General features: G+C 37.9%; 1 protein-coding gene across 2 annotated transcripts in view; it reads right to left on the bottom strand.

Moving 5' to 3' along the window:
- Positions 1-13,800, bottom strand: part of tsnare1 (T-SNARE Domain Containing 1) — a 125,750-nt gene that overhangs the window by 35,275 nt on the left and 76,675 nt on the right. For both annotated transcript variants that reach the window (XM_008411050.2, XM_008411051.2), the window contains exons 3-8: positions 11,781-11,858; positions 10,869-10,938; positions 4,586-4,676; positions 4,406-4,480; positions 4,174-4,230; positions 753-908 (exon numbers count right to left, since the gene is read on the bottom strand). In XM_008411050.2, the coding sequence (XP_008409272.1) occupies positions 753-908; positions 4,174-4,230; positions 4,406-4,480; positions 4,586-4,676; positions 10,869-10,938; positions 11,781-11,858 (527 nt within the window). The remainder of the gene's footprint in view (positions 1-752; positions 909-4,173; positions 4,231-4,405; positions 4,481-4,585; positions 4,677-10,868; positions 10,939-11,780; positions 11,859-13,800) is intronic.

Genomic DNA, 13,800 nt, shown 5'->3' with positions numbered 1-13,800 from the left:
GAAGAGTGCTATATTACAATCAATAAATATGAAAAAAGGATATTAATGGGTCATTAATTTATTTTAACTGGAAATAAATACAAATATAATCAATCCAATATAGAATTAATTATATGTGAATAAAGTGTGTGGAGTTCATTTTAAAATCGACATCTAAATATTTCACAAATTAATTTATTTCAAGCTCGTATGTTGAAGCACATCGTGTAATAATTCAAACTGTCAATTGCACTCATCAAACAGAGTGGGGGGGTTTGGGGCACACCCTGACGTCTGATTGTTATTTATCTTCAAGACTGAACGTGGGTGGGGCTAACATTGATCTTGAAATCTGTGGTAGCTTCCTCCATGAATGTCCACTGTGAGCTCTCTGGTGAACTTATCAGACATACTTCAGACCAAACTAGAGATGTAGAGACTGGAGTTTCTTACCCAGACTTTATAGTAAACAAATTGCACAAATTGTTGAAGTTATTTTCCCACATCAAATGAAAATATGAGATAAATGAAGTATTTTTGAATGTATGTTGACAGAATTAAATATTAATCACTTTTAATTTTTAAAGTTGATTGTAGCTCTCTGCTCCGAGGTACCATAATTATACATACTCAGCAACACAGCAGTGTTTTGTTTCTACCACATAGTCCATCATCACTCCTTCAGCAGTTCTTATCTCTGGAGTCACTGGGTTGGTAGCTCACTCAATTGGACTTTATTTCAAACCTCAAGATTTATTATGGTGATCCCTTACTTCTATCTGAAGCAGAGCCTCCTCTCTTTGACGAAGCACCTCCACATCCTCCTCACTGATCTCAGACAGGAAAGCTTGGACTCCTTCCTCAGCAGCTGCTGCTTCTCCAAAAAGTGGGTCCTCTTGGTTCGGGTCACTGGATGGAGTCTGGGGACTCTGAGGGCACATTAGATAACACAAACGTTGGAGTCATCTGTAAAGTTGTCATATAATCGAACTAAAACCTGTAGAAAACATGCAAACATGACATGAATACCCTGGTGTTTATCTTCAGTTGAAGTAAATACTGCAACAGTATCTTGACAGGTCAGGGTTCTCACTAAAACCAGCAAGATAGAGCACATCACCCCACTTCTTAGGTTCTTCCACTGGCTGCCTAGAGCTCAGAAAATTAAAATACTTAAAAGCACTAAATGGACTTAACACCAAAATACATTAAAGATCTTCTGTTGATGGATCAACCTTCCAGACCACTCAGGCTTTCTGGTTCTGGACTGCTCCGCATCAGAACCAGAACCAAACATGGAGAAGCAGTACGCAGCTTCTATGCACCACAAATCTGAAACAAACTTCCAGAAAACTGGAAAGCAGCCGAAACACAGAGCTACATTAAATCAATACTAAATGCCCACCTGTTTAGAGTTGACTTTTATAAATTCTAACTGGAATATTATTAATTTTAGTCATTATTCCAATGTTTTATGATGATAATTTTTATCCTTTTGATTGTAACATTTGAGAATATGTGACGTTTGTTGCTTTTTTTGTTTTGTGTTTTCATCTTATAAACACCTTAAATTACCTTTTTGTTTAAAGGTTACAGTGGTTCTCCTGTCATTTGCATACAGATGCAGCTCCCTGTCAGAAACAACCAATCAGAGCCAGGAGGAATGTTTTAGCAGTATTGATCACACTCATGCTCTCCATAACAAACAGCATTGATCAAGCTCAAGATTGACAGTGGGCTGCAGCTGTGGTAATGAAACAACTTAACATTACAGGAAAACACTTTTCTTAAAAGTATGAAACATTGAAATGAGAAATGTTCCGTGCTGCTGAAACCTTTAGACATGATTGTAGCTGCTACCACATACTTTCTGAAATGGTTTTTAAACAGGTGAGGATTAACAAAACTAAAATAAGACGCTGCAGTAATGTCCTGGGAATTCAATTCTGTGCATCTTTTCATAACAACTGGAAAATAAATTAGCAAGAAAAAATGACAAAATGTCTGTTTAGTGCATGACTAAGTGAATGTAGAGCCACATTTATTCCACATGCTCCCACTGAAACATGCAAAGGAAAGAAAACAGAACAGGAGCCAGAGTTAGAAAAAGGCATGGTTTCCTTTTTTTGCATTGCTAATATGTTTCACTTTTGTGAGGTTGATTGCACAGCTACTTCTTGGTTGAGGGGCCAGTATGTGTCAGAGCGCAGGGACCAACCTGGACTGACTCACAGCGCTGTGTCTATTGGCCAGTGTGACTCACCATTCAGCTAATTCTGTAACAGTGTGCTCACTCCTCCACAACGATACACGCCACTGTGGAATGAATTAGTTTAGCAAACAGACGAGGGGAAAAAAACTGTCAAGACAATCATGCTGACACTTTATTCCATAAGTTCACAAGCTGCTGACATGCTCAAACAACTTCAAGTTTTCTCTTATTGATTTCTAGTCCATTATGATGGTTCTTTTAAAGAAGTGTGTGGGGAAACAGTCGATACCTTTGGTTGAGAAAACGCTTGCAGATGCATATGTATGAGTTTCAAAATGTTGCCTTTCATGATTTGATATTCTCCCACTGCAAATGTTTTTACTTGATCCACAGTGCATAAGATGTTTTTAGAGCAACTAGTTGTTCCATAGCACACCCACTGATAAGTGAACTCGCCAGGACACAATGAAAGTGGTCAGAGAAATATAATTTACCATTCAGCTTTCCACCCCCGGAGGCCTCTCTGTCGCATTCTTGCAGACATTGCTAATGTTCCTTTCAGAGAGGAACAAAATAATTTATGTGACTTTCGTATCATAAAAAAAGATGGATCGTAGGAGTTCTATGTGGAAACAAATGTACCTTATTAAACCATTTCTGCCTGATCAAGCTTCAGTTCTCTTTTCCAGTTAAGAGTACAGTAAATGTCATTGAGTAACTCTGTTGTTAGAACACAGAGCTGCTGACAGAACCAAGCACTAATGTTCTAGATTATTGCTTCACTAAGACATAAAAAAACTGTCCAGAATGTGGATGCACTTCGCAGGGTCTTGTGGAGCACAGCACTTAAATAGACATAAAACAATAAAAAGGTTCTCAGATTACTTAACCCTTGTGCGTGCGAGGACTGAGACAGACGTACGAGGACTAAGGCAAATGAGACAAGTGATACGGGTGTGGGGTCAGTTGGACCCCATTTGCAAACACAAGGGTTAAAGCATGAACAAAGCCTCTGCATGGAGAGAGGGTGGTCCTTTTACCATGGTGGCTGTATATAATGGGTGGGACAATAAGGGCATAGTGGCAAAGTGTTCATTCAGTGAGGAATGTGAAACTGGGTGGGCACTGCTGACCAACTCATCAAGCCCACATCAGGCTGTTGCAGTTCTCCAAATAAATCCCAGTAATTATTTTGGACCAGCAGCTGTTCAAGTAGGCTACCTGTGCTTAACTCACTGCTATAGATTTAACCACAACCATTTTAAAATTCAACTTCAACAAGTAATTTGTGTTCTCTCTGCCAGTGATGTGCAGTCGGGGAAAAGCGGTGCCTCATCTGACGTCAAACAAAAACAATTTGTCCACTTGACTGTTTTATAAATTTGTAGAACCATCAGGTTTTAAAAACTGTATCATTTCAATATTTTTAGAGTTGAAATGCTGAATTTACTCATTACATGTTCAACATGGGAATACAGTGAGGTGCAGCAGTGAGGAGCTGTGCCTCACCTCCGGAGGTTTACTATCACACACTGACTGAAGCAGGCAGCTGGCACATTCATTGCTGTCTCTCTTTGTATCAGGAATATATTTGATCACATATGTGCTAAACATATTGATGTTCCACTGCCTGTCTAGTATATTTAATGAATCTGTGTCCTTCTGATTGGCCATAAATGCACAGTACAAATGCAATGGGTGAGGCAGAAAGTAAATGCTGCACTGATAGAGGGCAGCATTGATCCCTCTGGGAGGGAGGGAGGGAGGGAGGGATGGATGGATGGATGGATGGATGGATGGATGGATGGATGGATGGATGGATGGATGGATGGATGGATGGATGGATGGAGGTGATTTTCTTTGGGTAAATAAATCACACTTTCACCCAGACTTATCATTTCATCTCATCTCAGCTCATAATGCCACTTTCACATGAATGATGGTGGAAAAAAGGAGGATTTTCACCCACTGCATCAACTCACCTTCTTCTTGTCTTTCTGTGCTGAAGGGAGCAAGGCCCTTGATCGCTCTGCGATTTTCTGCAAGAAACCCAAATGAACACACAGGGTCAAGAGAACGGATTTCTCCCTTCTATATTAAAATATTTTTTACATCCCTGCCTCCATGTGAACAGATATGTATGGTTTTCTGCCAGAAATGCCAGTTGATTTATCTCCTAACAGCCAATGGAACATGGCTTTGAATTCCAGCTACCTTCTGAAGATCCCCATAGCGCTGCACAGAATCTGAGAGTTCAGTCTTCAGTTTGGTCAGACGTAGACGATCTTGCTGTGCAACAAAACAAGATTAGCTTTAATTAGCACAAGTATTGTGTAATCTGCTGTTTATTCTTCAATTGACAACCCATGAGGGAGGAGTGGCAGCATAAAATACCCGTGAAGAGCCGCTGATTATATCAGAGAGTTGTTTGATGAGATGACTTGTGCTGGTGATAACTTTGTTGGTCTGCTGCTGAGTGGAATGTCTGGGGCAGAAACAGAGACAAAGTACTGTCTTATACGAAGGCATGAGATGACATGTTCTCAGCATAGATATTGAAGCCATGCATATAATCCTCTGGTCACTTTATTAACCACAAACACAAATCAATTACCAAAAATAGCAATTATCAATAAGATTTGCTTCCTGGATCACAAAGCCCATTATTTATAAATAATGCATTATGAAAACTTATTGACTTAGGCCGCGTTTCTCGTTTCATTTTTACCCAGGAAGCACATTGGCTAAACCGTGAGTCTAACAGTTGCTGGGACTGACTACTACATATTCCATTGAGGGACAGTAATTTTAACATTACATACACCTTTCTGAACAGGCAAGGGCGCACTTTCTCCGTCTATATTCAGACATTAAAGCGACTTAAAACCATTCCTCCCTCCCTGGCACCTCCAGACCCGGGCCCCCATGGGCACCCATCCTGCCCGGGCCGTGGGGCAGCCCCAGTCCCCCCTATAGCTCTGCGCCTGACTAGCTTGATTATATTAGGTTATTATTATGTTGTTATGGCATTATTAGCATCAATATTATTGTTGCTGTTGTTGTTCATACTATAGAGCTAATATTAGTAATACTCTTATCTCTGAGAATATTGTAAGAACATGACTGATGTACTGCATCAATCAAGAATCTGAGTGTAGTAATGTATTGCTACAATACTTATACAAAAGAAAAAATCAGAACAGCTCTTGCCTTGCTTTCCACCATCTCTGACTGTATTGTCTGTTTTGCTGATGCTTTACAAAGAGATTTTGGCTTAAACATTTCAAGTTTATGACTAACTATAGTTTTGCTGATACAGGATTATCCACCGCATTAACAATGGATGTGGCACCCATGTAGAAAAGGCTACATCTCAGAGAGAGAAGTTTATCTGATCTCTCTGTCTGAGGTCAACGATGACCCATAAAATATTAACCGGTTTCAGATGAACAGACACAAACGTTGACCTTCTGATGGCAGCAGATGTTTTAGAGACTTCTTCCAGACTAAAAGACACACAACAACATTTAATTCTCAACACAGAAAGATCAAGTGAGTTTTTGTGGGTTGTTTACATGGGTTGTTGTTTGTCTTATTTTCACAGCATATTATGCATGCGCTGTGCATGATTGCACAGCCTATGACTAAAAGGTCCAACTTGTTTTAAGTTTGGTCCCTTTTCCTTGGTTTCATGTCAGGACATATTTAACAGTATTATGTTAAATATTGTTTCATTTAAATCAGATGAATGTAGATTCCTTCTCCACAATTTTTTCCCTCAGTGTTTAAAAACATATTTATAGTTTATGTTAGACTTCCATTTAATAGTGCTGCAGTACCATGCTGTGCCAGTAGGAGAAAGTACTGGCGGTGAAAACAATGTTGTCTCTGACACTGGGTTCGCTTTCCTCATAGTCAATAACTTTCTCAGCTCACTTTTCAAGTATCAAAGTGAAAAAGTGACAATGATATTTTAAAAAAAATGTTTGCAAAGAGTTTTTTAAGTGATTGTGAGCATTTGATACATGGGTCTGGTTTTGTTCTCTGACTAATCAGTTTACATAGATATCCCACAAATAACACTTCAGAAAATTCTCTATAATGGAAAACCTTTCCAGAAATTGCTAGTTTTTCTCAAGATAAGCAAGTTTAGCTTGTGGAGATGCTAAAGTTGTCTACAAGTTTAGCAAGTGGTTCACAGCAAAAATACCTGTGAAACAATAACCTTGTTCAACTGGGCCTTAGTCACTCACATTCAACATAATTACTGATAAAAACACAATATGTTACCAGGAGAAAAGATAAAAACATGTAGTGTTATGAAATATTTATTGATGATGTTTTCTTGGCTGTGTTAAACAGTCTTCTGTTTTTAGGTTGATATATTAATATTACAATGTAGCACCAATTGGAGCTGAACGAGAACTCAGTTTGAAATGTTATTAAATAATTAGCATGCATTTCTCTGAAAAAGGTGAGTTCATGGATTGTGCCTTTTTTTCCCCTTTGTCAATAAAATAGTGACCTAATTTAAAAATTCTGAAATTGGCCTGGAAATCAGATGCTTTTAATGATGAACTGTGTTTATCATTAAAAACCACTGATTAGTGGCTTTCTCTGGATATATAAGTTGATAACAGCTGACTATGCTGTATTTTGTGCATGCAAACATCACAACATGTTCAGTCTTACTGACTGGAACCCGAGAGTGATTCATAGAAACAGACTGGTGAGACTCTTTAAACATCTATAACATCTACTATCTATAAAATGTGAATGGTAAGAAGCAAACAGCTATCCTAACTTAACCATTCTAATTATTCATTTATATCCTTAAAAGCTTAATTTCATTATAGATATCACTTTGAAGCAGCTTTCTTAAACATGGGTTTATCTCCTTTGAGTAGCATAGTGGTGATTAACCTAACTCAACATTGTAACATCCACACTCTCCCTTCTTTCATGTTTGCTTTTTGTCTGTGACAAGCTCTGCTCAGGGAAGAGGTAGAACGTACAACCATTTTCATAACTTTGCAGCATGTCTCCTAGAAAGTCAGGTTAAGACTGTTATTAAATATCCATGCTGTCAGGTCGTCCTGGGGTTACAATACACACATCACTCCTCCGTGTAATTTTCCTGACTTGACACTGTGTCAGTCTGGTGTGCAAAGATGGGCTGCTACACAAAAACAGCTCAGTTATGGTTACTCAGATATTGATCCCCATAAAACTGATGGCAGGGGAAGGACCGGTAGACCAACCACAGAAGATGCTTGTCAACATAACTTTGGGTCTGTTGGTTAAAAAAAAAATATATATATATATATATAATAAGTTATGATATCCATTCATTTCTCAAATTAAAACTACTTTTTGAAAATAACCAGTAAGCCAATATTAAATATATTTTTCATTTCAGTATTACTTTTTTTAAAGGTTTTATTGGCTCTAGTGGCCTTTATTTGATAGTTAATTGACAGAAAAGTTGATAATAAGAGATGGGGAAAGACATGCGGCAAAGGTTGCCAGGCCGGGAATCGAACCTGTGATGAGGACTAAGGCCTCCATACATGGGATGTGCTTAACCCCTGCGCCACCACAACACACCCATAATTACTTTATTCTTATGTAATATTCTAGTCCAACTGTTGTAAGCAAACTCTCATAAATCATCATAATACATGGAAATAAAGACTTGAAAATTTCAGTCATTTTAAACAACTTTTCACTCAACCCAGTATTTATGATAGGAAATGAGAAAGAAATTTTTCATTATATATCATAACAATGTAAAGCTGTATCAATTTTTAAATTACACCTATTTGTAATTGGACTACTTTTCTATTGACTACTTTTTTGTCAAAAAGTAGTCAATAGAATTTTTATAGAACATCAGAATCAAACTCTGTTAATTGCTGAACATTGGATGAAGAACAATTTGGGAATATAATCCCAAACACTGCAGCAAAACTACAACAGAATGACTGAAAATGAAAATAAAGCTTTATCCATCCATCTGTTGTCTACATCCACTTATCCTTGTAGGTTTGCAGGTGGTTGGTGCCTATCGCCACTGGTTGTTGGGTGAAATCTATATTTTCTATAATAAAACAGTAATCTACGATGGGTAAAAAAAAATTTAAAAAACAACTTTTTATTTGAATTAATAAGCTCTTAATGACTAACCAACCGTTTGCTGGTGTCACTGGGAGAAGCAGAACAGATATCTTTAAAATGTCAGCTATCATCTAAAAATACCGTCAGACCCGTGCATTGGTGCTGATGATCTGTAATGATTCATCAGTGCTTCAGCAGGAGTCCCACTCACAACAATCAGATCCCGTCCACCTCTCTGGACCTGAACAGCATCACTGCCCAGCAGGAAATCAGCTGGCCAGAGTCCTGCCACTACCTGCTTTCAGTTAGAAACAGCATGGTGAAAGTGGAGATGCTTATTCTGCAAATTTCAATCAGCCACTCTGGTCGTATGTTTCTCCTGTGTGTCTGCCATTTGCTTTTCCTTTGGGGCTGGGCTGGTTGTGATGAGGGAAGCTGGGAGCAGCTGGCTGCAGGGGAAGGTGTGAGGCTCGGGGGAGGCATCGAGTGGGATCTGCATTCTGCAGAGCACGATGAAGGAGTGCTGGCTGTTCTTAGACTGCGGTCATAATTTCAGGATTCTAACTGATAGTGTCCAATTTTCTGAGCTCTGACGATCTTTTAACAGACATGCTGGAGTTGCTTCTCTCAGCCTGCTGCACTCGCATCGATTCACCTGACAAATCAAAATGTTTTTTAAAAGCAAGCAATGAATGACTAAAGTCACAAAAAGCAAAAGTGCTATGATGACACCTTGCCAACGTAAAAGTGGAGTCAATTCATCACAGCAGCCCAATCAATATCTTAGCTGAAAACATCAAGCAGCTTTCAGAATTCTTCTTCTCAGTTTATCGGATGGCAGTGAAATGATCTGAAGCAAAATCTGGGTGAACAAAGATCAGGTCAGTTGGTAGCAAAAAGCAGATTATGTTCCAGATTTGTTTCCACTGTTTACCAAATACGAAAAATAAGAATCAGAGGGACACATCTTTGAAGTTCTGCAAAGTTTGTTCTGTGCATCTATAATATCTCCATATTGTTATTGTCTCTTGACTGAAAAAATATATTAACATTCATTCAGACTTTAAAGATTTACATCAGACATTTTTAACTTGTGATTCCTGGTTCACCAGGAATGTACCTAACTGTTTCTATGTCATAAAGACTAATAAAAGAAAAAGCCTACCTCACTGCTATCATACATAAAGGTGCAGGTTTGGATTCCATGTGACATGTAAATATGCATCTCAGATGAAATATACACCTACAGTTACTCATGCATGGCCGGAAAGCAACAGGACCCCACACTAATGTGGGCTTGAGAGGGAAAGTGATGCTGGCTGGTTGTGTAAGAGTGGAGGAGGATGAGGTGGAGAATCACATCAACACAATGTGTGAATAAATATCTGTGGCATATTCTACCTTTTCCCTGCTGTAAAAAAATTGTTTTTTTAATAATTTATTATCTATGTAAATTTGAGGTGATATTAGGTTGTTGCAGATTAACTATTAATTCATAGTACTGTGTAGTAGAGAAATTGTACAAATGTTTTAATGTAGACAGTATTGTGTGTAATGTTCAGGATTATTAACACAAAATGGAACTTGTTATGATTTTCTTTTGGAATTGCTCTGCTCCATGAAATGGAGTCTTCCTGTCAACAGGCTCTTCCACTGTTAACATGGGACTCTTGACTCTTTCTCTGATGAATAGTTTTTATTTGGTTCAGGTGGCTGGGGGAGAAGATTGCAAGATGGTAGCTCTCCTAGAGTGAACTAAAGTTTTTTGAGCCGTGTATCAACACTGTCAGTCGTCATGTTAGCTGTCCTAAGTTTCAATTAGTGGGTTGGCCATTTTCTGCCTGTCTTCCCCTTTGCTTCTGTTACGGTTGAGTAGAGACAACCACAAAAACTACTGAAAATTGTAAAAATCACTCAAAGATTATGCACTAAGTTATGCTGGTCACATGACAAAAACAGACAATGAAACGAAATGTGGTAAAATGTAAAAAAGTGCATAGGATTGTGAACATTACATGTACTGTAAACAGTGGGCTAACAGAAACTGTGAATAAGCGGTGGCTCTACTTATACATAAATCTGGATTACAACTGAATGAACAAAAGCATCATTCTGTGAAAATCTTTTGGAACAACTGGATTCCTTGTTTCTTTCTCTTTGTTATTGAACAGCATCAATGCAGAAAAATACAGACAGGTAAAAGTAAAAGCAGCCAAGCATTGAAAGCTTCCAAGGCTGTCATAAAATTGTTGGATGGGATTGATGACATGCCAGCTAAAACAGCAGGAGGTGATGCATTTTAAACTGGTGCAATCATCTTAGATTGGACACTTTGTCAACAATGTAGAATCTGGCCATTTGCAGAAGCTTGGCTGAAAACAACAATCAATAGGATTTTAAAAACAGAGAGAAAATAAGAATGCTTAGTCGTAACAGCAAGGGTGTGTATGCAGGGGTGTGCATGTGCGTGTGTGTGTGTGTGTGTGTGTGTGTGTGTGTGGGTGTGTGTGTGTGTGTGTGTGCGTGTGCGTGTGCGTGTGTGTGTGTGTATGTGACTCACAGGCTCTGTCGTAGCTCTGTTGTATCTCTGGAAGTACCGAGTGACTGAAGATTTTTCTCCAAGGTGACAACTGAAGAAACAAATGCATGAGACAAACTTTTGAGGACATCAAAGGATCTCACACACACTTCCAGACACTTTAAGAATCAGTTAGGCAAGCTTAATATTTTTAAAGAATACATTGAAATTGTTTCAAAATGACCACATTGTTTTAGTAATGTTAATAATCACAAAATCATCTTGTCAATAAATATCCACAGAATGAAATTTAAATCCATTGTTGTGTTCTAATAGAACAATGAGTGCACGGTAGCCAGTCAATCCAGACTACCGTAAGAATGGGAGCTGGGGGAAATATCATTATTTCATAATACAGGAAATTTACGGCAAAATACTGATACAGGAACAGGGTATCAGTAAGAGGGGTAAAATACAGCGGCTTTCCGGCCAAAATAGGAGACTTGGCAAGCTATTGGCTGGCGTTTACGGAGCAGTCAATCCAGGAGTACCATTTATTTCCCTTTGTGCTGATTGGCTTAAACTAGGCAGTTCTTGGATTCTGAAGTATTGGAAGATTTTTTCCATTCACTTGCAGCTGTGGTCACTGTGTTCCTTAAATTGAACATTAATGCTTTAATTCAGATTATTGTTTTTTTTTGGGAGGGTATTTTATGTGTGTTTTTTTTTAAGAAAAGTACACAATTTCTTAAAGTTTGTCAATGAGGATCAATAATTACTTCCAGCTAAATAATTTCCGAGTCATGGAGGGGTACGAGTCAAGGTCAATAAAAACTCCCAAAGAGGAGACGTTTACAAAGTACATAAAACCTAGAGTTTAAAGATACATGTGTTTTCATGTCACCCACACACATTCAAACCAGAACAAGTTTAGGTGGTGAGTCATGACTCTACCATTGCCGTTGATCTGGAAAATATTGGAGGAGGCTTCTTGAAACACATCTTGTAGTTCTGAAGGGCTGACCTGTGTGGCTTTGAAGAAAAAACAGTTTGAGACAGGCAACATCATAAAACATGTACAGCACTGCAAAAATCACAGCATATTATCAAGGTTTACAGCTATCTGGTTGTTTGTTCAGAGGCACCAGAATGACAGTCCTTATGATATCTTCCTCAACTAGTGATGATGGAGGTGGATTGACAAAAATGTCTTATTTGCATTGTTTAACAATAAAACATGTTTTTTCTCCAGAATCATCACAATATGAACATAATTAATACAAATTCAAACAGAGCCTAAACAATAATAAGCACCACAGGACTCTTCATAGCAGCAGACATGTGACTGTAGTCTGTTATCAAAAGCCCTGTTTGTATATACATGAAAGTAAGAAAGTTCTGTAGCGACGCTATGAAGCTCCTCTTATCTGCATTTTAGCCAGAAAATGAAACCAGCCTTATATAAGCAGGTACAAGCTTCAGCTGTTCGTGACTAATCCAACCGTTCTGCTGCTGCCCTAATTACTGATACTAGTGCATATTAGAATACAACAGTAATGGCCAGGTACAGTTTGTATTCTAAATATGCAATTCAGCAATAGTAGTATTTTAAAATGATGTTTCTTATTCATTTTATAATGTTTTTTTTCAGGAGCAGAGCTTCTATCTAGGGAAGGAATAGACTCAGTTGTTAGTGTTGTTGCCTGGCAGCAAGAAGTTCCTAGGATCAAATCATGGCCAAGGCCTTTCCGCATACTCTCCCCTGTGTGTGTGGGTGGGTTCCCTCTGCACTTTGTGCAAATTATTCTATATGAAATCTTGCTCAACAAAGTTGATAGAAATTCTCAAAAATATAGCTTCACATTTCTGCTAATGTTGTTATCTCTGGATGGTATTTTACCAACTTAGGAATGTTTGTCTTGATATGAAATTTAGGAACTTCTCTTTCCCTGCAATGAATCTATATATTGAAATAATAGAGATGCGAATCAAGTGTACAATGACTTAGAGAGGCATGTCAATATCAAGTGAAAATTAGTGAAAATTAATGATGGGGATGGAAGTCAGCAACACTGAAATATTTGAAGTGTATTAAATTGAACTCTGTGAGATATCAAAAATATTAGCTTCATCTAAACCTTTAACGTCAACTATGTTAGACTCAATCCCAACCAAAATTATTTAAGGAAGTCTTCTTTTTGATCACTTCCCCAATTTCTGATATGATTAACCTAGCCACAGTAAACACATCATACTACAGGCCACACAGTCATTAAACCTTTATGTAAGAAATCTTCTCTTGATCAAGATGCTTTGGTAAATTACATACCTATATCTAATCTTCCTTTCTTTTATGAAATTCTTGATAAAATAGTTACTCATCAACTGTGCGAGCATCTAAATGGTAATGATTTTGAAGAGCTTCAGTCACGTTTCAGAGCTGATGAACTCTAGTGAAAGTTACTTGGGCCAGTTCTCTTTACTTATATTCTATATAGTATATATTCTATTCATTTACATATTCTATATGTTTCCTATTGGTAAAATTACAGACATCATATGATAATTATCTATTGCTATAGTGATGATACTCAAGCATATTCTTACATAAATCCTGTTGAATCTAATCAGTTAGGTAGGTTACATCTTGAAGACATAAAAACATAAATTACTTTAAATTTTCAGTTTTTAAATTAAGACAAAACAAAAGTTGTCATGTTTGAACCAAAATCAAACCACTTAGCAGGTCTCTTAATTTGAATGGCATTATATTGACCTCAAGTATTAAGACATGTTGTTGTTATATTTGACCTACTTTTAAATCTGGGCTAAAAACTAGAGCCGGGATGAGGCTCAGTGCCTCCAAATCCGCGGCCATGTTCTTGAGCCGGAAAAGGGTAGAGTGCCTTCTCCGGGTCAGGGGGGTCGTCCTGCCTCAAGTGGAGGAGTTTAAGTATCTGGGGATCTTGTTCAC

The sequence above is a fragment of the Poecilia reticulata genome, linkage group LG6, assembly GCF_000633615.1.
Source record: "Poecilia reticulata strain Guanapo linkage group LG6, Guppy_female_1.0+MT, whole genome shotgun sequence".
Taxonomy (NCBI): domain Eukaryota; kingdom Metazoa; phylum Chordata; class Actinopteri; order Cyprinodontiformes; family Poeciliidae; genus Poecilia; species Poecilia reticulata.
The sequence above is the reverse complement of the archived record's forward strand: the minus strand, read 5'-3'. Positions and strand labels throughout refer to the sequence as shown.